This window comes from Bacillus rossius, chromosome 5, assembly GCF_032445375.1.
Source record: "Bacillus rossius redtenbacheri isolate Brsri chromosome 5, Brsri_v3, whole genome shotgun sequence".
Lineage (NCBI taxonomy): Eukaryota > Metazoa > Arthropoda > Insecta > Phasmatodea > Bacillidae > Bacillus > Bacillus rossius.
This window is the reverse complement of record NC_086333.1, coordinates 21,469,045-21,495,279: the sequence shown is the minus strand read 5'-3', so window position 1 is coordinate 21,495,279 and position 26,235 is coordinate 21,469,045. Positions and strand designations below refer to the sequence as shown.

The window sequence follows — 26,235 nt, the reverse complement described above, 5'->3', positions numbered from 1 at the left end:
GAACTTATTTTTTTCACTCTACTAATTTTGATGTTTTACCAACATACTGTTTTTTTGTATTAAAGTAATTTAAGTACGTTGTTAATTAAATTAATTTTTTTTTTGTTTTTGTTTTGATGTCTGTCGCTTGATGCGCATGGTAGACCTAACTTCTGGAATGGTGCTGATATTGTCATTTGTCACTCTTGTTTAGGGGAGAACCGACATACTTTAATTGTAATTCGCTTCATAATATGTTGTGCTTCTCTTGTGTGTTTTTGATATGAATAAATTGTTAGTAGTATAGGGATGACGGTCCGAGATCAGGATGCAGGTAGTGGAGCCGAGAGCCGGTGTCCGCCATATTGGATTGTGACGTCACGGCGGCCATCTTGGATGAGCGCAACGGGCACACCGTAACGGAACAAGTATGAAAATTGACCTTTGACCCTTAAAACTAGTCAAAATTGGGCAAAAATTGCCCAAAATTCCTCAGAAATCGCCAAAATTTCAATTTTTGTGGAAACAAATTCCGCCAAAAAATCTCAAACATTTTGATAAATTGAAAATTCCCGTTTTCGAGGGAAAAATTCCCGTTTTTAGTCCTTAAAAATCCCAGCGACTAGAAAGTCCTAAAAGAGGCTTAAAACTCCTAAGAGATAGCCTCTGACGTCATCTAGGATTATGACCGCCATTTTGAAAGATGACATCACCGTTGCAATTTTCGTTATGGTCGCTATCTTTAAATTTATTATCCGATTTTAATGAAAAAAAATTAAAATTCAATTAATAAAATTTTAATGAAAATTTTTTAAAAAACAAACATTTACGACACGGAGCTCGGAGTCCTCGGTTCGAACCCGGTGAGGGCAAAAAAATAAAAATGACGACCGATCCTTCCCCCCGTGGTGGGTGCTGGCATACTGACCCCCACCACTTTTTTTCAAATTATATATATCGCCACCTAGTATGACGTCATGTCCGACATCTTGTCTTCGATGCTGGAAGCCATCATCATTGTATCGTCGGCGAGAGTGCGCTGATGACATGTTAGTTTAATTCTTATCCGCTAGAGTGCAGTAATCATTTATTACTGTGACACCCGCCATTTTGAAATTGAGACGCCATCTTGAAAATCCGTAATTATTTAGCTAGAAATTCGGGAAAAGTTCCAAAATTCATTAAATAAATCACTCATTAATTTACATATTGATTCGATCCGCTCCTGTCCTCGGTTCGATACCCGATCGATGCAATAATGTTTAATTTTATGTAAAAAAAAATTATTTCAATAAAACATGTTCAACATTCGTAAAGAGACTCTAAATCCTCTACGACCATCATCCTATCAGACATCAAGACCACCATATTGGAAATGCATAATTTTAATGCTAGAGATTCGGGAAAAAGTTCAAAATTCATTAAATAAATTTGTAATCTATATACTGATTGATTAGATCGACTTAGGTCCTTGGTTCTGGGTGAAGAGGATGTCTTCTACAGTGATTGTTACAGTGACTCTGAGGCTGTTGACAAAGGCATAGACTGTGATGAAGCACCTAGAGCTGACAAGATCGAAGAATGTTGCGATGTCCTGAGACCGAAACGATGGAAACGTCGTGTTATAATAAATAAATCTGATAATGCTTATTATGATCACTGGGACGGTTGTGATATTAAAAGTATTTATAATAAACAAGCAAGTAAGATGGTGGTAGAAGAGATTGATTACACATCATGGAAAGATCCAAACATATTGGTTGACCGGCTAAGACTTCTACATGGCTCGCTTTGTGCAGGAAACTATTCGTGCATCAAAGAAATATCCTTCATACTCAAAGAACTGAGGAAAGCTGGCTACATACAATAAAGGCTTCTTTTACTTGTATTTGTGTAATGTTGAGAAGTAATTAAATATTGAAAGTAAAAATTTAATTATTTTATTTCTTGTATTCTGATTTCCAAATAAGCCTGTGTGTTTCCTGTGTGTAATGTGTGTATACGTTCCGTTTCCTGTGTGTACTGGTGTGCGTTTCGTTTCCTGTGTGTAATGTGTGTACGTTCCCTTTCCTGTGTTTATTGTGTGTATACGTTCCGTTTCCTGTGTGTACTGTGTGTACGATCCGTTTCCTGTGTGTACTGTGTGTACGTTCCGTTTCCTGTGTGCACTGTGTGTACGTTCCGTTTCCTGTGTGTACTGTGTGAATACATTTCGTTTCCTGTGTGTACTGTGTTTACGTTTCGTTTCCTGTGTGTACTGTGTGTATACGTTCCGTTTCCTGTGTGTACGGTGTGTACGTTCCGTTTTCTGTGTGTACTGTGTGTATACGTTTCGTTTCCTGTGTGTACTGTGTGATCATTACATTTTTTGCACGTAAATTGCATGTATTGCGCGTACATTGCGTACATTACATGTTGGAGCTGATGGAGCTGTTGGAGCTGTTGGAGCACTTGAAGCTAATGGTCAATTGAAGCATAGGAGCAAAATGTAGATGGATCTGATGACGCGAATTGTAGCTCTTGGAGCCTGGCGTGTATTGGAGAGATCGAATTTTTTTTTCGGTCAAATGATCCTCTTTTTTAATTTGTAGATTTGACTCTAGTATTATTGTAAATGGTTCATGATTTGACTAGCGTATTATTCCATACGGTGCATGTATATAAGCGAGACCTAGACAGCAGGTCGCTCAGTTTGTTACTGTCGTCGACGGTGTAAGGATCACCTAGATTATTTCATCTGGTGCATAAGTCGCGTAATTACCTGTTCTTGCGAACTCGATGGCATCTTTACCGACTTTAACGTCGAACTCGATGGAGGTTGTACCGTCGACTACGGGAACCTTGACGTCAGCGACGACAATGGTGGAGCAGATCCCGTTGACAACGACGACGTCGTCAACATTGGAAGAGATTTCAACAGATGTGATACCACCATCATCCGAAGTTTCATCATCAGCAATGGATTCTTCAACTAATGAAGAGCGTACATTGCGTCAGTGCAAATATTGTGACGCATCATTTACTATCACATCAAATGCTCGCAGACATGAAAGAAGCAGTTGTTCTAATAATGTTAAAAGAATACAATTTCAGTGCAATAAGTGCAAAAAACTAATTTCACGTCTTGATAGCTTACATCTTCATTATAAAAAATGCTCTGAGAAAGTAAAGTGTGAGTATAATGAACATGGTTATTGTTTTGACTCTTGTGTTGTACCGGCTGATGAGTCTATATAAGTGAGACCCTGGTGATATGGACTTCAGTCCGTCTCTGGCTGCGGTGATGAACGGATCGGATAGTTAGACTAGTATAACATAATAGACCTGTATATAGCTATTCTTGAGAACTCGATGGCATCATTACCACTATCTACACCAACCTGGATCGAAGGTCTACCATCATCAGTGCAGAGCACGATGACAACGACGTCTTTAGCTACACCTGCTCTCTCAGCACAGCAGGAGATTTCGACATGTGCAACATCTTCCGCAGAGCAGACCTCAAAGGCTTCAGAAGTTAACATGTTAGCAGTGTTACAATGGTTGTCAACAGTTCCAGTGGCATTGATGAAGGAAGGAGCATCCAGCGGTGTTCTATCACCCGACTGCACGTACTGTGAGAAGATCAAGAACTTGAAATTACGGGATTATGTCATACCCAATTGTAGTAATAACTCTGAACGCATTAAATATCAGTGTAACAGGTGTTTAAGCAAGTTTATACTCTATAGAAGATTAAAATGGCACCTCAGGAATTGTGATAGACTGGCTGTACATTCATCGGAATCAAGCTGTATATTTTGTAACAAAACATTAGCAAATATTTAAAGTTTACAACGACACGAAATGTATCACTGTCCTTTTAATGAAGTCGATAATTCGTCTTTGTGTAAAAATTGTGATGTACCAATATGTCAACCTGATAAACTGAAAGGACTTTTAAAGTGATGTAAAGGACTTAGTCCGTATAGTAAGAAGACTGTTTGAATCGAGAGATCCACGAAACTTTGGTAATTTGTCTGTGTATTTTTTTGTACTTCTAGTTGTGTAGAATTTATGTAATAAAAGTATTTTTTAAAAGAACTTGCGGTGTTTTTATTATCTCTAACCTGCCACTTTAGTGGTACTTTTTAAAAATATTAAAGTTGTTTTGTATCGGCCAGGGATCGAACCAAGGACCTAAGTTGATCTAATCAATCAGTATATAGATTACAAATTTATTTAATGAATTTTGAACTTTTTCCCGAATCTCTAGCATTAAAATTATGCATTTCCAATATGGTGGTCTTGATGTCTGATAGGATGATGGTCGTAGAGGATTTAGAGTCTCTTTACGAATTTTGAACATGGTTTATTGAAATTATTTTTTTAAAATAAAATTAAACATTATTGCATCGATCAGGTATCGAACCGAGGACGGGAGCGGATCGAATCAATATGTAAATTAATGAGTGATTTATTTAATGAATTTTGGAACTTTTCCCGAATTTCTAGCTAAATAATTACGGATTTTCAAGATGGCATCTAAATTTCAAGATGGCGGGTGTCACAGTAATAAATGATTACTGCACTCTAGCGGATAAGAATTAAACTAACATGTCATCAGCGCACTCTCGCCGACGATACAATGATGATGGCTTCCAGCATCGAAGACAAGATGTCGGACATGACGTCATACTAGGTGGCGATATATATACTTTGAAAAAAAGTGGTGGGAGTCAGTATGCCAGCACCCACCGCGGGGGGAAGAATCGGTCGTCATTTTTATTTTTTTGCCCTCACCGGGTTCGAACCGAGGACTCCGAGCTTCGTGTCGTAAATGTTTGTTTTTTAAAAAATTTTCATTAAAATTTTATTAATTGAATTTTAAATTTTTTTTCTTTAAAATCGGATAATAAATTTAAAGATTGCGACCGTAACGAAAATTGCAACAGTGACGTCATCTTTCAAAATGGCGGTCATAGGGTAGTGTAATACCCCTAGTGTCTTAAAGAATAATTAAGTAATTAGATAAAAAGATTTGGAAACTCTGAATACTGGGGCCCCTCAATTGATAGCTATAAAAGTCAACAACAGAGGCGACACTAGGAGCAAACAAAGAAAATTTAGAGACTCCCTACGAACACTTGGGAGAAAAAGGATCGTTATTATATATTAAATAAATAAAAACAACTGTTACGTCTATAGACTTCCTTATTTTATTAATCATTGTTCTTTCTTTTTTATAGATTAAATTTTCCTTAATAACATCTGTTTTTCATTGATAAGTGATCTTATTTAAATTCCTCACAATTACAATTATTATATTATATTCTTTGAACTTATCTCCTATCGGGCCGGCCCTGAATGTTTAACAAAAATAACAATACTTAAGCACATTAATGAAATCAACATTGGTAACTTTAAGGGTTGTACATATAGTCCTTGCAAAACATAATATAAATTTCTTCTCCTCGACTTGCTTTTACTGTCCGCTGTCTTAACTGGGTTACACTTTTTTTTTTGTTGAGTTCGTGAATAGAATAATAGAAAAATGCGGGTATCACCCGGGGCTGTAGGTAGATGGTGAGCGAGGTAGTTGGCCTAAAGGTGGTGGGGTCTGCTCAAGAACCGACTCCAGAGGTTCTGGCAGAGGATTTTGGCTGCCCCAAACTTGGAACCCTGTCTGAAACAGAAGTCCAAATTCCAAAGAATTAGACCTGTTTCCAGACAGTATGCTTAAATTGCGCAAAAGGCCAATATAAGGAAAATTAAAGGGGGGGATGACGTCAAGACTTACCAAAACAGGGTGTTGGTCCTGGCGCTCAGGAGAGGGCGTCTCGTCTCCGAAAACCCGAACCACGATTCGCGGTAGCCACGGAAGTCATCATGTGTAAATAGAAAATAATTTATATAGAAATACTAAGTTTATCTACTTTCAACTAAACTACTGACTGGTTAATAATTTTAGCTAGGGACTCCATCCCTCTAGTCTGAGCAGACTACATAATATACGGTGCGATGTCGATGATTCGCCGAAGATCGCAATTACAAACGGTACCAGTCAGTCAGGAGGCGCGCACCGAAGTAAGTTCAGAGCGAGATATCACCAGGATATCATAAGCGCGGGGTCTCTAGAGAATGGGAGGGGGGTAGGCTCTGAGCCGAAAATGACCGAGTCCACCCGAAGGTGTCCGGCATAAAAAATTTAGATCTTACTGGAGTGACTGCGCGACTGAGGCGCTATCTTTTGGTGGCGAGAGAAAGTACTAATAAATCGACTTGTGACCGACGAGAGTGTCAAGCTAGGGGGTAATGGAGTAACCAGTGGTGCCACCTAGCGGCCTGAGACATAAGGATGGGAGAGAGGTTGTCGTTACCTCCGCGCGAGCGCGGTAGTGTCGGCGCCGCCGACGCCCACGAGTGGCGTTTGTTACCACAGCCGTCGCTAGGTGTCGCAAAAGTCCAGAATCGTAACTGCGGCTGTCAAGCCTGAGATGGCCTTGACTCCGGTTAACGTCCCCGTGCGGTCGTCGCTCCTAGCCACACTTCTGAGAAGAAAGTGGTGGGTGAGCAGTAGGGGGATGGCTTCAAAAAACGCATGGTCTGTGGGACACAAGGCCCACGGGATCCTCCTGTCGTGTCTTGCTGCTAGTGAACCTTATACCGATTCGTGACAGAGTTAGCAGGGCTCAGCACTGCTTCACAAGCTGCTATAGGCAAAAGAAGACCCGCGAAGAAATAACGTTACCGGCTCCGACGTGCCTGGAGGCGGGAGAAATATTAGCCAGAATGCTAGCCTAGCATGAGGCTGGGAAAGAAAATCAGCTCGCCTCTGAGAACAGAGGCTGAGGGCCTGGCCGTAAAGAAAATAAGATGAGAAAAAAAAAATATATTTCCAAAAATATTTAAGATTAAAAAATTTTTAAATAAAACGTGCCTAAATCCCTAATACACGGCACAGTAGAGTGGGGCTATTCTGATCACGGGGTAAATCCGATTATAATAAGAGAATTGGCAACACAGCAACCCATGAGCCGAAAGGAAATAATATCATCCCATCAGTTGCAAGCTGGGAGTGTTGGTGTTCACGTGGTAAAAAATTTCCTTTGTTATTCTAAACTTTGCTGTGTGTAAGGAAGCGATTTAACACCAAGGTAAGTCACGCCATGCATTTTTATCACTCTATATAATATCTCACGTTCCAAAATAAGAAGCTACAATTACAGAAACGAGATATCTTTTAGTACTTTGGTTTCTTCACATAGCATATTTACTGGAAAACAATATCCTTGTATCAGTTCTGATAAAAACTAGTTTCCTCATACAGTTTGGACGGCAAAGGTAAAAGTCGACAAAATGGGGCAATTCCGATTACGCTATTGGGGCTATTTCGATCACAGGAAATAATTTATTGCTCTGGAGAATACAGCACAGAAAGGATCGTATTTATCAACTAATCTTAAAAGCGATTACTCGACACTGCTCTATTGTCACGGTGCACGTAGCTGACAGAAAAAAGTATTATCTTAATGTTTCAAGGATAGCTGAGGGGAAAGTTAGAGACCTAGCTGTCGCCAGTTTGTAGATACTGATGTTTATCTTTTCGACTACCGCACATTCCGTTGCGGTGATTGGTTTCACTGCCGATGCTTGGCGGGTCGCACCCTATATTACTCAAGAAAGAGTTGGCTGGTCGCACTCCGTGTTGGCCACACTTTAAATAACTCGCACACATTTTTTCATCTCGATGCCATAAAATAAAGGCATTACCAACTTGACATATATAAAACGAAAAAGTGTCAAGTTTGTACCTTGAAATATGACTTATTTAGAAATCCGGAAACAGTCAACATTGGATTTTGCTTTTACGTGAGCTGGTGTGTAGGAACTTGTATGTTAATGCAGTGGCACATCTTGCATGCACGGATGCTTTTGACCAAGTTGTAATTTGGTATAGGACAGGAATCAGCCGATCGTTTCTCAGAAAAACCGTATAAGCTTAAGACTATAGAGTATAGACTCTATGATGTAAAATATGAAATTAATTAATTATTTTATTTACGCTTGTAATGGGCCCTTTGTAATGTTTGTAAATATATTATTTTTTAATATTACATGTAATAACTATCTATCATTAGCTTCCATGTGAGGCGTACCGTAAATTATCATATTTTGTAGTAGTAAACCTTATCTAGTATATTTGCTGTTTTTTACGTAGGTAAAAAAAATCCGAGTCTAGCCCGTCATACCTTTTGTTGAAATGACAATTTATCTACTATTTTGTTTTGTAGTTGGTATATTTGGTTCTGTTATGCTTGGTTTTTTGTCACATGCTTTTTGATATGTGTGTTTTGTTTTTTCTTTTTGGTTTTAACGAACAAGCTGGAGAATGGGTAGTGTGAATGTAAGTGTGCAGTAAAAAAGTATTCAGATAAAGGAACCATGTTATTATTACTTTCGCTAAACTGCTACCAGCCTAAATGTTATCAGGTTATGGGCCCAGGTGGTAGTAGGCAGTGGAAAGGACAATTGGAATAGTGAATACTGAAGAGAGGTTATCTCAGCACGTGTAACTGAGGTTAACACAGTCGGCAGAATGGAAGAAGAGAAATTTAGAATACCGTTGTTTGATGGGAACAACTTTGACGACTGGAAGTTTAGAATGGAGGTGTTCCTAGATGAAAAGGAAGTGCTCGATCATTTAGGGAAGCCTTTAGACGAATGGAAGGGTCCATGTACTGTGGTAGATGGAGATGATCAAGATGTTAAAAGTTCTAAGGAAAAAGGACTTTTGGAAGTAATACGTAAAGATAAGAAGTGTAAAAACTTTATTATTCAAAGGATACATGACAGCCAATTGGAACATGTAAAAGGCAAGCCTACTGCATATGATATGTGGACCAGTCTACTGAAACGTTTTGAGAAGAAAGGGGTAACCAGCAGTATGATTCTAAACAAAAAATTACATACACTCAAGTACAGACCATCTGTTGAAACATTCAGTGAATACTGCTTGAAATTTGATAAATTGGTTCGAGAGTTGAAGACTACAGGTGAAAAGTTGGATGAAGAGGGAATTGTTATAAAATTTTTATTAACAATGCCTGAAGAGTTGGAAGGAGTTGTGTCAGGTCTACAAACACTTGGTGCTGTAATTTATCTCTTGAGTTTGTTAAACAGAGATTAGAAGAAGATGAAACTGCTCGTAAGGAGAGGAAATGAAATAAAAATCGACATGATTTTCAACCCGTGGCATTCTCAGGAACAAGGTATGTTCCTGGAACTGGTCCTAGACCAGGAAGCAGTGGATATTTTGGGAATACTAATTTGAAAGCCAAATTTCCTTATAAGTGTCATAACTGTGGGATTACAGGGCATAAGAGATATGAATGTAATAAACCGGGAGGAGGAATGCACAGAAGAGTTGCGTCATCTGGAAGAGGATCAAGAGGAAATGGAACTCCACAAAGGAATGCACACCTTGTAAAGAAAGAATACAAGCGTGAAGAACCAGTGTATAGTTTTGTAGTGTCGACGAATGGGTGTTGTGCATCACAAGATGGCCAGAGTGAAGAAGAGGTTTGGGTGCTTGATTCAGGAGCAACAGATCATCTCGTAATGGCAAAAACTCCTGTAGCAAACCGAAGAAAAATAAGTTCACCAGTTTCAATAGGTGTGGCCAAATCAAAAGTTTTCTTAATTGCAAAAGAGATGGGTGATGTATTGGCTGAAACACAAGTAAGTGGAGAACTCAGGAAGTTTATAATTAAAGATGCTTTGTTAGTAGAAAATCTAAATTATAATCTGTTGTCTGTTTCTAGGTTAGAAAGCAAAGGGTTTAGAGTGGTATTTGACAAGGGTAAATGTACTATTGTTGCTGGCAAAAGAGTTGTTATGGTTGGAAACAGAGAAGGAAATTAGTATAAAATGTGTGTAAATGTACAGAAATATGAAAATCAAGTTAACACGTGTTCAGTAAAGGTTACTGATAAATTGTGGCATGCAAGGCTCGGTCATATTGGTAATCAAAATTTGCATAAGCTTTCAAAGATGGTTAATGATATTGATAAGATTGAGGAGGAAACTGACATGTGTTCAATCTGTATTGAAGGGAAACAGACTAGGGAAAGAGCAAAGAGGCCTTTGGAGAGAATTCACAGTGACTTATGTGGTCCAATATCACCTAGCACCCATGATGGGAAGAAATAAATTTTAACCTTTATTGATGACTATACTCATTTCACTGTTGCATTCGGGTTGAGGTCCAAAGATGAAGTATTACATTATATTAAATTATACGAGGCTATGGCTTCATCTAGATTCTCGCAAAAAATCTGCTGCTTCAGGTGTGATAATGGAAGGGAATACGTTAATCATGAGGTAAATGCCTTCTTTGAAGAAAAGGGTATAAAGTACGAGTTGACTATTTCTAGGGTTCCAGAACAAAATGGGGTAGCCGAACGCATGAATCGTACTATCCTGGACAAGGCGCGGTGCATGATGCTTGGTTCTAAACTAAATAAAAGTTTTTGATTAGAAGCAGTTTTAACTGCTGTGTATTTGATTAATAGGAGTCCTACCACAGCCTTGTCAGATGGAGAACTACCGGCTGAATTATGGCATGGGAGAAAGCCTGATCTCAATAAATTGCAAGTGTTCGGCTGCATAGCATTTGCTTACAAAGTAAAGAGTGAGAGAAACGGAAAGTTTGACTCACATAGTCGTAAATGTATTATGTTGGGATATTGTGATAACGGGTACAGGTTATGGTGTCCGGAACTGAATAAGATAATTGTTGCAAGTAGTGTCAAATTTAATGAAACTAAAAATCAATTTGAGAAAGGGTATTGGGATCATGAATGGGAAGATGTGGGAACTGAGAAAACCTAACAAGAGAATGAAAAACTAGTAGATTCACAAGGAGTTGTGGGAAGTGGTAATGGTGTAGAGTCAGAGGGAGAACAGGAAAGTTTTAAGGGATTTAGAAAATCAAGTGATGAGAAAATTGAGGTACGTGTGAGGAATGCTCCGGGGTACTTAAAGGATTATATTGTAAGTGGATTAAAGAAAGGAAAGTTCAGGAGGGGTTAGAGAAACCAGAAGTTTTAGTTACAGCATCCACTGTAGATAATGTAAACATGGCACTGAGTGATATTGCTTTTTGTGAGGGACTTCCACAGAGTATGGAAGAGCTGAAAGACCGAAGTGACAGAAATTGCTGGTTGAATGCCATTAATGAGGAAGTGAAATCCTTAGTTGAAAGTGAGACATGGGAGGAGGTAAGACTACCAGAGGGAAAGAAAACAATTAATAGTCGATGGGTGTTTACGGTGAAACATGACCAGAATGGGAACTTGGAACGGTACAAAGCTAAGTTAGTAGTTAAGGGATGTGCACAGTTGAAGGGTTTTGACTATAGTGACACTTATGCTCCTGTTGCGAGGCTCACTACAGTGAGAACCCTGTTCTGCTTGGCAAACCATCATGATTTACATGTCCATCAACTGGATGTTAAGAATGCCTTCCTTCATGGAGTATTGAAAGAATAAATTTACATGTATCCACCAGATGGGGTAAAAGTCAAGGATGGCATGGTTTTGAGGTTAAAGAAAACTTTGTATGGCTTAAAACAAGCACCAAAGGAATGGAACTCAAGGTTTGATCTGTATGTGAAGTCTCTTGGTTTTATACAGAGTCAAGCAGACAAATGTGTTTATACATATAATGATAGTTGTGTTGTGTACTTGCTACTCTATGTTGATGATTTTTTTTAATTGCTAGTAGTTCACTTGATAAAATTGAAATACTAAAAAGGAAATTAATGTCAGAATTTAAGATGAGAGATTTGAAAGAAGTTAAATACTTTCTAGGCATTAAAGTAGAGCGTGTAGATCAGACAATGTTTTTGAGCCAAACTAGTTACCTTGCAAAGTTGTTATGTAAATTTCAAATGGAACATTGTAAGCCTGTCAATGTTTTTGAGCAAAACTAGTTACCTTGCAAAGTTGTTAAGTAAATTTCAAATGGAACATTGTAAGTCTGTGCAAACACCTTTAGAATTACAACCTATACAGGATGTTACTAAAGAGTCTATCATTCATGTGAAACCCTACAGGGAGTTGATAGGTAGCCTCATGTATGCATCTCTCACCACCCGACCTGATATTAGTGTTGCTGTAAATTTTTTCAGCCAATTTCAGTCAAATGCTACTGAGGTGCAATGGGTAGGCCTAAAGAGAGTGCTGAGGTACCTGAAAGGGACTTTGAATTGGGGACTGCGGTACAGAGGGAACAGTCATGTACCACTGGTAGGGTTTGTTGATGCTGACTTTGCCAATCGATCTGACAGAAAGTCTGTAACAGGTTTTCTGTTCGAAATGTATGGTGATGTCATTTGTTGGGCAACTAGGAAACAGAAAACAGTTGCTTTGTCTACAACTGAATCCGAGTTTGTTGCTCTCGCTTCAGCTACCTCAGAGCTTCTCTGGCTGATGCAATTGTTGAAGGAGCTAGGTGTTGAGTGTAGCGGGCCAGTTACCATGTTTGAGGACAACCAATCCTGCATATGTGCTCTGGGAAATTGGGAACAGAAGCGTTTGAAACATATTGATGTTAAATGCAACTTTGTGAAGGATCTGTGTCACAACAATGTAATTTCTGTAAGGTATGTACCATCAGAGGATCAGAAAGCAGATATTTTGACCAAAGGATTGGCAAACAATCCATTTGCAAGGCATCGGAAGAACTTGGGAATGAGTGTAGTAAACTGAAAAAAAAAACAACTATGTACTGTTTATGATAAATTGAGGAGGGGTGTTGAAATGACAATTTATCTACTATTTTGTTTTGTAGTTGGTATATTTGGTTCTGTTATGTTTGGTTTTTTGTCACATGCTTTTTGATATGTGTGTTTTGTTTTTTCTTTTTGGTTTTAACGAACAAGCTGGAGAATGGGTAGTGTGAATGTAATTGTGCAGTAATAAAGTATTCAGATAAAGGAACCGTGTTATTATTACTTTCACTAAACTGCTACCAGCCTAAATGTTATCACCTTTACTTGCCTTTTGTATTTACGCCCCGCTATCGACGGGCCACAGTAATGATTAATAATTAGAATTTATTTCACAAAGTAATCTATATTTACATAATCTTTATAATGTTTTGCATTGGATGAGGCAACACTAAGCATTTTATTAAAAGAAAAACTATATCGAACATTCAACAAGACTCTATAAATAATCAGATCTAGTTTTTATGTTACCTCAATCCAAAAACTCTGCGTAAAAGTTTTTCTTCATTTTGCTGTGAAATGTTCTCAATGACTGTTCAGGGTCAGAACCATGTCCGAGAAAACATAAACGAAACTACTTATTCGGATCACATAACTGACACAAAAGGTCTTTTGCACTATTTGTGAACCGAAGAAGTTTGTGACATTAGTCATTGCAGACCTTAAATCTAAATCGTGCCAAAGTATTGGGATCGAACACACGACCCTCATAAGAATGGTGTGTTAGCAATCGCTGTTAACATGTAAACCTTAGTTAGCTAATAATTTGTATAACCACATAATATGAAATGAAAAAAAAATCCCGGACTTTGCAAGGAGCACAATCACACTGCGGAATGAATGAAGCAAGTATGCAGGTGGAGCAGCAGGCAGCTGTACCGGGCTGAGGGATGACGACGGGGGCGGCACTTGCAGCGTCGCGCGAGATGCTGGTGGACTCGCGATGTACCAGCAGCATGCCCATTTCCTGGTCTGGCGCCGCCACGAAGCTGAGCTCTCTCGAACTCCACACCAGCAGCTCTGGTCCCATCCGCCGAGACGTGGTCAGCACGCGCTGCCACACTGTGTCCAGTTCCTGCCACACATCCGTGACTCTCACACACCTCTACACTCTCCACACCAGCAGCTCTGGTTTCATCTTCTGTGATGTGGTCAGAACACAATGCCACACTGTGTCCAGTTCCTGCCACACATTCGTGACTCTCACACACCTCTACACTCTCGAACTCCACACCAGCAGCTCTGGTCCCATCCGCCGAGACGTGGTCAGCACGCGCTGCCACACTGTGTCCAGTTCCTGCCACACATTCGTGACTCTCACACACCTCTACACTCTCGAACTCCACACCAACAGCTCTGGTCCCATCCGCCGAGACGTGGTCAGCACGCGCTGCCACACTGTGTCCAGTTCCTGCCACACATTCCTGACTCTCACACACCTCTACACTCTCGAACTCCACACCAGCAGCTCTGGTCCCATCCGCCGAGACGTGGTCAGCACGCGCTGCCACACTGTGTCCAGTTCCTGCCACACATTCCTGACTCTCACACACCTCTACACTCTCGAACTCCACACCAGCAGCTCTGGTCCCATCCGCCGAGACGTGGTCAGCACGCACTGCCACACTGTGTCCAGTTCCTGCCACACATTCGTGACTCTCACACACCTCTACACTCTCGAACTCCACACCAACAGCTCTGGCCCCATCCGCCGAGACGTGGTCAGCACGCACTGCCACACTGTGTCCAGTTCTTGCCACACATTCGTGACTCTCACACACCTCTACACTCTCGAACTCCACACCAGCAGCTCTGGTCCCATCCGCCGAGACGTGGTCAGCACGCGCTGCCACACTGTGTCCAGTTCCTGCCACACATTCCTGACTCTCACACACCTCTACACTCTCGAACTCCACACCAACAGCTCTGGTCCCATCCGCCGAGACGTGGTCAGCACGCACTGCCACACTGTGTCCAGTTCCTGCCACACATTCGTGACTCTCACACACCTCTACACTCTCGAACTCCACACCAACAGCTCTGGCCCCATCCGCCGAGACGTGGTCAGCACGCGCTGCCACACTGTGTCCAGTTCCTGCCACACATTCGTGACTCTCACACACCTCTACACTCTCGAACTCCACACCAGCAGCTCTGGTCCCATCCGCCGAGACGTGGTCAGCACGCGCTGCCACACTGTGTCCAGTTCCTGCCACACATTCCTGACTCTCACACACCTCTACACTCTCGAACTCCACACCAGCAGCTCTGGCCCCATCCGCCGAGACGTGGTCAGCACGCACTGCCACACTGTGTCCAGTTCTTGCCACACATTCGTGACTCTCACACACCTCTACACTCTCGAACTCCACACCAACAGCTCTGGTCCCATCCGCCGAGACGTGGTCAGCACGCACTGCCACACTGTGTCCAGTTCCTGCCACACATTCGTGACTCTCACACACCTCTACACTCTCGAACTCCACACCAGCAGCTCTGGCCCCATCCGCCGAGACGTGGTCAGCACGCACTGCCACACTGTGTCCAGTTCCTGCCACACATTCGTGACTCTCACACACCTCTACACTCTCGAACTCCACACCAGCAGCTCTGGCCCCATCCGCCGTGACGTGGTCAGCACGCGCTGCCACACTGTGTCCAGTTCCTGCCACACATTCGTGACTCTCACACACCTCTACACTCTCAAACTCCACACCAGCAGCTCTGGTTTCATCTTCTGTGACGTGGTCAGAACGCTCTGCCACACTGTGTCCAGTTCCTGCCACACATTCGTGACTCTCACACACCTCTACACTCTCGAACTCCACACCAGCAGCTCTGGCCCCATCCGCCGTGACGTGGTCAGCACGCGCTGCCACACTGTGTCCAGTTCCTGCCACACATTCCTGACTCTCACACACCTCTAAACTCTCGAACTCCACACCAGCAGCTCTGGTCCCATCCGCCGAGACGTGGTCAGCACGCGCTGCCACACTGTGTCCAGTTCCTGCCACATATTCGTGACTCTCACACACCTCTACACTCTCGAACTCCACACCAGCAGCTCTGGTTTCATCTTCTGTGATGTGGTCAGAACACACTGCCACACTGTGTTCAGTTCCTGCCACACATTCGTGACTCTCACACACCTCTACACTCTCAAACTCCACACCAGCAGCTCTGGTTTCATCTTCTGTGACGTGGTCATAACGCTCTGCCACACTGTGTCCATTTCATGCCATATAGCCATGCCATCTCTTACACACACTAACATTATGTCGCACTCACATGTGGAAAAATTGCATGACTTTTGCCAGGCAGGCTACATCGAAATTGGAACCTTATCCTCTGTATTAGCCATCTGGGGTTTTACCATATTAATTTCTGCATGCGTCAATTTAAGTCTTATTTAAATTAAATTTTCATGGTTTGTAAACTTCCACATACTTAAATGTTAGCTTAAACATGCTCTGTTCCTTTAGTCAAAACGAAAGATTTAATAATACTGTTTTAAAGTTGGTTTTCGTTCTTCTAGACTACCACCTAAGTGTATCACTTAACTTTGTGTGCCTGTACTATTTGGTTCCTGAAAAGTCTGAGACACTCAGATATATATCTATTGAGTTTTACCATGGCCCAGATATCCTGCGGGACAATGATATTTACACCACAGGCTCTAGACTGGTTGTATAAGTTTTTTTAAAGACCAGTAGATTATTTTATATCAATATAAAGTAATCGAAAAGTAATAAGCAATATAAATAGATAAGTTTCATTCAAAAATCTTTTTAATAATGTAATGGAGAACATAATATTTTAGCTCTTTTTTACAATTATTATTTTACTGTTCCGAAGTATACAAACTTATAGATAAATACCTATAGTTGTAAGAACAACACTATTATTTTGATGGATGATGACCATCAAAGTGGTTAGGAAGTCTAGACTAATATTACCTTCGTTGGTAAAGATAAAATTTCAGGAAATTTATTCACGAATGCTACTGTCAGAAATACTGAAATGCTCATTTTGACTACATGCTCTCCCCTCTTGATCGCAGACTGACATTCTTACCATCAACATTATGATGATTCATCAATTTCACATGGTAAATAACCGGTTTGGTTTCGGATACATAAATAGAGACAAATTCATACCTCTTGTGTCAATCGGACCACGGGCTCTTCTTCAGGTTCCGCCATCCATGTTAGCGACTGTAAACAGAGACGTCAACTTACAAATAAATTCGGAATGGAAAATGCAGTATGATTTAATGGCATACAATGTGGCAAAAATATGTGTTTATGAAAGATAAAGTAAAATGTATTTCATTCTGAAGTTCTAAATGTTTTGATCAGAATAGTAGCCTGTACCCATTGGTTTCTTTTGAGGATATTTATTACCTAATGTATTATATATAATATATTCAGTTTTTTTCAATGGTTGTTTTACCATGAAACAAAAAATTTTAAACAGCCAGTCTATAGTTTCCTATTTTTTTTACACAAGCAGTATCATATTAGTCATCTAAATACATTACAATATTTTATTTTGTTTATGTATGGCATTTTCTGGAATATTTTTTGCTTGGCATCGGCCGTATAGGTAAGTAAAGTTAGTTAGTTTAGTACAATTCTGCGTACTAACTCTTCACCCGAGCAGGAGTGTTGTGGGTAAGCAACACAGAGTTTGCAACTACAGAATGCCAACCCTTCACGACCTTGCACGCCCTCAAAGGCCAGTCCCGCCCTATACGGCTAAGCCCGCCCTTTACGCAATACTCGCCCTTCACAATCATGTCCGCATGTCACATCCGTGCCCACTCTCCACGGCCTAGCCTTCCCTTCAAGACCATGGTCACACCTACCTTCACGACCATTCCCACCGATCACATTTATGCTATCTGTTTACAGCCATGCACTCCCTTCAGGCAATGCCCGCCAATCATGACCATGACCGACCTTCACGGTCGTGCCGGGCCATCAAGCCAAGACCGCCATTCACGTCCACACCGGCTCTTAACGACTATGCCTGCCCTTCACGGCCATGCTCAAATTCTATGACTATGCACATCATTCAAACCATGCTTTCTTTTTAAGGCCTTGCCTGGTGTTTACACTAAGCCCTATCTTTGTGACCATGACCTCCCTTTACGACCATGCCCTAACTACACGGCCATGCCCGCATTTTACAAAAATGCCCTCACTTCACAGCCAATACTGCTCTTCACTACCATGCCCTCTCATCACGAGAATGCGCTCACTTCATGACTCAGCCCTTCCTTCACGACAATGACCCTCTCCCAAACCATGACCTCCCTTCACGACCATGCCTTACTTCCACGGCCATTGCTGCTCTTCACATCTAAGCCCCTTCTTCACGACCATGCCTTCCATTCACGACCATGCCCTCCCTTAACGATCATGCCCTCCCTTAACGACCATGCCCTCCCTTCACGGCTATATCCACCCATCAGGATCATGCTCATTCTTTAACCATGATACCATTCCACGACTTTGCACACCCTTCATGAACGTGCCCTCCCTTCAAGACCATGCCCCCCGTTCATGGTCATCCTCTCCCTAATGACCATGCCCTTTTTTCAGCCACCATGCCCACACGTCATGCCACGCCAGCCATTCACACAACGCCCAGCCTTCACGACTATGTCCGCCAGTCACGACCAGGCCCTCCCTTCATCGACATGCTGGCATTTCATGGCTGCTCCGCACTTCACACTATGCCCTTCCTTGACAACCATGCCCGAACTTCAGTGCCCTGCCTGCTATTAAAATGCTTGCCCTCTCTTCATGATAATTCCCTCCCTTCAATCAACGATCTCCCATTACATCCATGCCGAACCTTCACATGGCTAAGCCAGTCCATTAAGACCATGCCCGCACATTACGCCATGCCCTAACTTGACGACAATGACTGAACTTTGGGGACATGCCTGCTCTTCAAGTGCTTGCCCTCCCTTCATGTACATGCCCTCACTTCACGACCATGCCTTCCCTTTAGAACCATGCCCTCTCTAACAGTTATGTTCACCCTCTACAGGCTTGCCTTTCACAATCTTGCTTCCCTACACGACCATGTCGTTTCTTCAAGAGCATTCCCACCCCTCTCAAATATTCCCGCCCTTAGACTATACTCGCCCTTCACAACCATGTATGCCTTACCTTTACGACCTTGTGTGCCTTTCACGACTATTCCCGTCCATTAAGACTAATCCCTTCCTTCAAGCAATAATCGCCCTTCAAGCCAAGTCCTTTCACGACCATGCCCACCCTTCACGAATTTTCGCACCCTTAATGGACATTCTCGTTCTTTAGAGCTACGACCTCCCTACATGCAATACTTGCCCTTCACGACCATGCCCGCATTTCATGACAATGCCCACCCTTCACGAACATGTCCACCTTTCCCGCCAAGCCCGTACTACACTTACATGACTAAACTTCATACAATGCCCTCCCTTCACGACAGTGCCTTACCTTCAAGACTTTGCCATCCATAATTACAATTCCCTCACTTCAACACCATGCCCGCCTTTAAAGCAAATAACGCCCTTCACGACCATGCTCAACACTTGCGACCATGTGCTCCCTTTACAGACATACCTGCCCTTCAAGACCATGGCCTCTCCTAATGAACATGTACGACCTTCACGAAAATTCCTACCTTCATGTGAATTCCCTCTCTTCATGCTCACGTCCACCCTATTGGCCATGCCCAATCTTTATTCCATGACTGACCTTCACATAATGCCAGTGCTCTACATCAATGACCAACCACCACAACCTTAATGCCATGACCACCCTTCACAGCCATACCTATACTTTATAAAAATGATTGCATTTAACGGCCATGTTCGTCATTTACAGCAATGCCTGCACTCCACTATCATGGCAGGTTCACATGCTGAAGTTTATAGAAACTGTCTCTTGTCCTCGGTCGGTTAATGCGGTGGTTTTTTTGCGACTGCTGAGAACCAGGCACAAACCACCTATGATAGGCACAGAGACCCAAGAAATTCCTCTAATCATGATTATTCTTAGGTTGAGGATCTGTTTGTACTCCATTCTGCGATACAGTATGTCCCAGAAACTCATGTTGAAACAATAAGCTTTCTTAGCTTTTAACTTAAGTTGCACTTGGCAAAGCCTGTCGAACACATCATGCAGATCTCGAAATTATTCCTTTACTGTATTTCCCACCACAATAAGGTTATCCAGTGGTGCTAGGCATGTTTTCCAAGCCAAGCCATGCAACACAAATTTCATCAATGCCTCAAAAGTTGCAGGAACATTACATAACCCGAATGGTAACACAGTGAACTCAAACAGTCCAGTCCCTGTTGTGAAACTAGTCTTCTCTTTATCCTCGAGTGCAGTTCCACTTGCCAGTAACCACTCTTCAGGTCAAGTGTAAAGAACCATCTGGTGCTAGAGATTGTATTAAGTGTGTCATCGATATGTGGTAAGGGGAAGCTGTCCTTTTTTGTGACGTCATTCAGCTTCCGGTAGTCCACACAGAACTTCAGATGGCCATCCTCCTTCGCCACTAAAACGATCGGGCAAACCCAAGGTCTTCCTGATGGTTCTATTACAACGCCCTCCATCATACCCGCGATAATCTTCTCCGCTCCTTCCTGTTTTACTAGAGGCAGCTGCCATGGTGCTTGTCGGATTGGCTCCGCATCACCTGTGTTGATGCGATGATAGACCAGGCTTGTTCTCCCAAGGTCAGTATCCCCTGAGGAAAATACATCCTGGTTGTTTACCAGTTAAGCAGTAACTTTTTCTAATTATTCAACTGTGAGTTTTCTTTGGCATCGCCTTAATAACTGTCCTATATAAGGATTCAGTAGCTGCTCGGTATGTCTAATAGGTGACGAAGACTCACCCTGCCATACTAAGAGACTGTTCACAGCGAGCTTTTGGGTCTCCCTTTTTAATAAACCTTGTTCGAGTATCGAGGTTGGCCACCCTGACTGGTACAACCTTACCAACCTTTACAATACTTTGAGCTCAAGGAGCTTCTCTTATATAATGTCATATCTGGCTCAATCACATAGCTCATGTTGCTCCTAGGGTCTCCCATTATCCTAGCTCCTATTATCTGCTCATGGTTTGTTGGAATTGAAATAGATTCGCTAACTACCACTTGCATTGCAGGAACTTCCAGTTGGTCGGGGGTAAAAAAAGCGTGTCTTGAGGGCTGTTCTATACATATTCCCCAAGTGTTGGTCACCATACCTCGGCTCAAGAGCTTCTACTAGTACATCATAGTCCTCAGCTTTTAGTGGAGATCCTCGCAGGGCCAGACCAAGTGTTGTAGCCTCCTCTTCCTTATCTCAGACATTCACTTTAGCAGCTGCCTCTAACTGTCAACTGTAGACAACCCATGACGATCTGCCATCATATGTGGGTGGCTTGAATTTTGGTTGGCCGTTTGCAGCAACTTCCACCTTGACTTCCCTGGAAAAACTCCTTCGCTTCGTAGTATCTGCATCTTCCTTGATCATTTTTTAGTTACAGCTGCTACTCGCTGTTCGGTGGCCTGCTCTACCTGAGCTAGCTGTTGTGCCACCGTTTTATGTTCAGCTAGATTCTGCTTTAAAAACTGTACCATGATTTCGAGTTGAATATTGGATTCTTCCATCTTTTCCTTCATTTCTTCTTAAGCAACCACCATGTCCCTCCGCATGTCTTCTTGCAAAGCCACCAACTCGTTTCGGATATCTTCTTGGGCTTGATTTATTCCCTCTTGCCCCTTCTTCATTTCTTCACTGTCGTATTTAATGTCATTCTTTACTTCTTTTTGGCTGTTTCTTATTTCACTCTTCAAGACTTCCTGGACCTTCCTTATGTCATTCTGGTTACTCTTCATTTCATTCTTCATTTCTTCTCGGCTATTTTAATTTATTTGTCACTAGCTGCAATACCCGGCATTGCCCGGGCTGAACACATGGTGCAGTTAGTACCTAATTGTCTTCTTAATTTATATGTCAAGTGTGAAAATTAATTTATATCACTTTTAGATCCCGACAGACGTTGTTCTGCCAGTTTATAGTTATTTACCTGGTCTGTATGTAATTTAGACTTTATAAAGCAATATAGAAAAAATCTGAAAAATAAGAGAATACTAATATTGAAAAGATTCCATTATCTAGCTAATGCTCGGCCTGCATTGCAATGCCTCATTCAGTTTTTTTTGTAATATATTTGAAGTAGTTCCACATATACAAATCATCTATCCATCTCTCTATATATATTTATCACTATCTACATCTATATACATCTATGTATCTCTCTATCTCTATTTATCTCTTTATATCTACATATATACTTCCCAATATCTCTATATCTACTATATATAAGTCTCTATATAGCTCTATACATATATAGGTATATCTCTCTATATAACCCATTTCATTCTCTATACCTCGCTCTATCTCAACTTATCTCTCCGTCTCTATCTCACTCTATATATATATCACTCTATCTCTGTCTCTCTTTTATATTTAAATAAATTGTGTCATGCATGCGCACTTATAAAACAAAAACAGACGAAGTGCCGCTACATAAAATGAAATAAACACATTTTTTGACACGATTTGTGCTCCAACTATTGAAAAATAGTCATACCGTCTCAGTAACCTTCATGGGCATGCGCATAACAAATCACCAATTTTCATCGCAATCGGATGAATGGTATAGGAAAGCATACGGCACAAACAAACGAAAATTAAAGACATGACAAACGCATCAAACGATGGTGCGTTTAAAATTCAAGGCAACTCTATCTTTTGACGAAGTTAAGAACAAAACTGTTATTAGCGCCTTTATTTTGCTAGCCGCTGCGAGCTCCACTAAGCGGACTGGTCTCACCAAGGAGAAAAATATTAATTTGCCAGACCTTACTATGTGTATGATCGTGTGTCAGACATAGAGAAATGACACTCACTCACTATTTGTATGTCTATGACCTATGATTTTTTGACGTGACAACGTCTAATAAATCGATGAAAGCCGGCTGCACGCACGAAAAAGTGTTTCACTACGGATGTCCCACTACGGATGTGTTCTGTTTGCTCATTGTACGCATGCGTGGCATCTCTCTTCCACTCGATTGGAACAACCATCGATTTGAATTTTCAATCATATTTTCGTCGTTTGAATTATTAATATTATGTAATTTAACGTTCGTCCACCGATTTTCAGCACAATCGGTACGGTTATTTAAAAGTAATGTTGAAAATTCAAATACGTTTTGAACCAACAATGGTGTTTTACAGTTACACATAATAATTCAAATTACACCCGGGATCTTTTGCACAATGTTTTAAAAAATATTGTAACACATTATAAATAAGTTTGGTGTATTTGGAATGCGTATTTGTTATAAAATCGTGTTAATATTATACCCCTACCGTGAACAAATTATATATATATGTATATATATAACATTTGAAACTACATTGTCTTAATATGGCCTCGTGGGCGTGTGGTTAGCGTACCCAATTCTTTAACAAAAGTTTGTCGGTTCGAAACCCAGCAGCTGCGAATTTTTTTTTGTACTTGTAAAAATAAATATGGCGCACGCAACATTTCAAAAGTAATAAATATATTTGAGTTAATGAATGCAAATAAAATTAAATCTATTAATTCAATTGCACATTTCATTACACTCCTTTGTATCCATACAAAATAGTGATAATTCAATAAAAATGATTCAATTTTATTCATAAAAGTATGCAGAGGTAGATTTTATCATACAAAAGATTGAAAAATTAAAAAAAAATTCTTCCTCAAAGAATATAATATTTTTAATGCCTAAATGGTTTGGTTGCAAAAACCTATTACGGCTCAGTCTCAGGCCGAATATGATATTTCCTTGTCTTCTGTATCTATCATTTAATCAATGTTTTGTCATGACGTTGTCACGTTGAACTATTGTCCGTAAACCGACTTTACAGACAACCAATTTTTTTCTGTTATAAAATGAAATTATCACTTTTTTATTCCCTTAGGGATGGAATTTCATATAAATATGGGGTCTATATGTTAATCCAGGTTATAAGCTAGCTGTAGGGCAAATTTCATTCAAATCCATTCAGTACCTAGTTTTTATGTGAAAGAGTAACACATATCAATCCATCCATACATAGGCCCTACAAACTTTCGCGTTTATAATATTAGTAGGATATATGTGAAAAACTTCAAGATTGTCCTTCATTGTTTGAATTAAGAAAATATAAAAATTATGTAATAATTTTATTTTTAACGTGACGTCTAATAAATCGTTGAACGCTGGCTGCACGCACGAAAAATTGTCCCACTATGGATGTCCCACTATGGATGTCCCACTACGGATGTGTTTTCTTTTTCTTTTTCCTAACCTTACTATTTACTAAGTGTATTTGGGAGGGGTCTGGGTAGGGAAGACTCTAAGTACGTCTCAGGCCGAAGCCTATACGCTCTAAGCATGCAGGTTATGAACCATGCAGGAGAGGAAGCATGCATCATGTGCTAGGAGGGGATTGGCCAGCCATGGCAACGTTTTAGCCATGCCTAACTCCCCTCACTGACTATTCTAAGTTAAAACTAGATACGTTGGGCCCAGGTAAAACCTGCATAGACACAGGGAAAACCCTGGGCACTGACATGCGGGATGCAAAATTTCATGCATTAATTACAAGCAGGTTGGTTACAGGAAACAGAAGGATGGTTCTGGAAGAAGAGTTGGACAGAGTAGAAAGGCTACTATGCAAGTGGGATGTGTTTTTTTTCCCCTAGCCTAAGTTAATTCTAAGTGTGTAAGGGAGGGTCCAGGTTAGGGGAGGACCTAAGTGTGTCTCAGGCCGAAGCCTATACACTCTACCATGCGGGTTTTTAACCATGCAGGACAAGGGCGCGTGCATCGTGTGCTATTGGGGTTTACTGGCCAGCCATGGCTGCAATTGGCGCCATGACTGACGCCCCATTGGTCGCCTAGCTTAAAAGCTAGCTAATGTGACCCAGGTAAAACCTGCATAGACACAGGGAAAACCCTGGGCCGGTTCATGCGGGGATCAATTAACATGCATTAAGCAAGCAGGTAACTACTGGACAAGAGGAAGAAGGGTCCAGGTAAGAAGAGTTGGAGGGGCTGAAAAATCAACCATGCTGGAAGTAGGAGTAACGAAGGAGTACTGGATCAATGTAAACACAGAAATGTAAACACAGCGCCAGTACCCCTATGGGCGCCGCCAACTTGTTTCATGGGCGCCGCCATCTTGTCATGTGGGGACCGCCATTGTTGTTGACAGTGGTTACCAGGGCGCGCCGGTAGGCCGCCATCGTAGTTCAGCCTTTAGTTACCGGAGCGCGCCACCATCGCTCCGAAGGCGGGAATTGTATACAAAAAAACCTGGGCGCTAGGTGGATTCGATCCCGGGGACGCACCAACGTCGTGGTCACGAGGCGTGCGCCTTTACCACTAGACCACGGGACCATATGAAGTATGGGGAATTAAATAACGAACATATGCCTTAAAGAAGCTATGCTTAAAAGAAGCTATGTCTTTAAGCACCCGCCATGTCTTAAAAAAATATATGCTTAAAGACCCCACCATACTAGCTATGCCTATAGACCCCACCACTCCACAATCGCCGCCTTGTCTAAATTTCAAAAAATAAATATGTATATAAACCCACACCCACCCCCACCCCCAAGTATGTCTAAAAGAAACCCCCGCCATACCAGCTATGCCTAAACCGCTATGCTTAAAATACCTGCCATATTGTATGCTTAAACTGCCATGTTTAAATGTCAAAAGCCCCGCCACTCCACAACCGCCGCCATGTTGTATGCTTAAAACAATTGACGCCATGATGTATGCTTAAAGCAAACCCCCCACCATTATGCTTAACCGCCATGTCTTAAAAAAATATGTCTATAAACCCCCACCACTCCACAACCGTCATATCTAAATATGCTTAACCCGCCATGTTGTATTCGAAAATAAACGTCTACAACCCCCCACTCCGAGTATGCTTAATCGCCATATCTAAATTTCGAAAAGAAATAAAATACCGATATATTAAAATTAAAAAAAATACAGTCATACTAGCTATGCCTAAACAGTCAACTTTCGAAAATAACCCGCCATGTTTCAGTATGCTTAAAAGCCCCACCCGCCATATTAGCTATGACTAAAACAAACATAACCTCAAAATCCCGCGCAGAGAGAGCGAGATGTTGCCTGCTGGAGCGTCACTCGTAAACTGCGCAATTATGAGTACACGTCACAGAGCCTAAATTTTTTCAGCCTAAAATTAGGCTGGATGTATTTTAGGCTGAGTGACTGTAGGCTGAGTGACTATAGGCTATGTTACTTTAGGCTGGATGTATTTTAGGCTGAATGACTTTAGGCTGTACGACTTTAGGCTGAGTGACTTTAGGCTTAACGATTTTAGGCTGTGTGACTGTAGGCTG

The 26,235-nt window shown here is 41.4% G+C and overlaps 2 protein-coding genes across 2 annotated transcripts in view; one reads left to right on the top strand and one right to left on the bottom strand.

Moving 5' to 3' along the window:
• The window catches only part of LOC134531634 (alpha-tocopherol transfer protein-like), a 288,390-nt gene that overhangs the window by 35,433 nt on the left and 226,722 nt on the right, over positions 1 to 26,235 (top strand). The window lies entirely within an intron of this gene.
• Positions 1 to 26,235, bottom strand: part of LOC134531633 (dynein axonemal intermediate chain 1-like) — a 118,361-nt gene that overhangs the window by 60,810 nt on the left and 31,316 nt on the right. Inside the window, exons 3-4 of the mRNA XM_063367391.1 lie at positions 16,909 to 16,965; positions 13,631 to 13,826 (exon numbers count right to left, since the gene is read on the bottom strand). Coding sequence (XP_063223461.1) covers positions 13,631 to 13,826; positions 16,909 to 16,965 — 253 coding nt within the window. The remainder of the gene's footprint in view (positions 1 to 13,630; positions 13,827 to 16,908; positions 16,966 to 26,235) is intronic.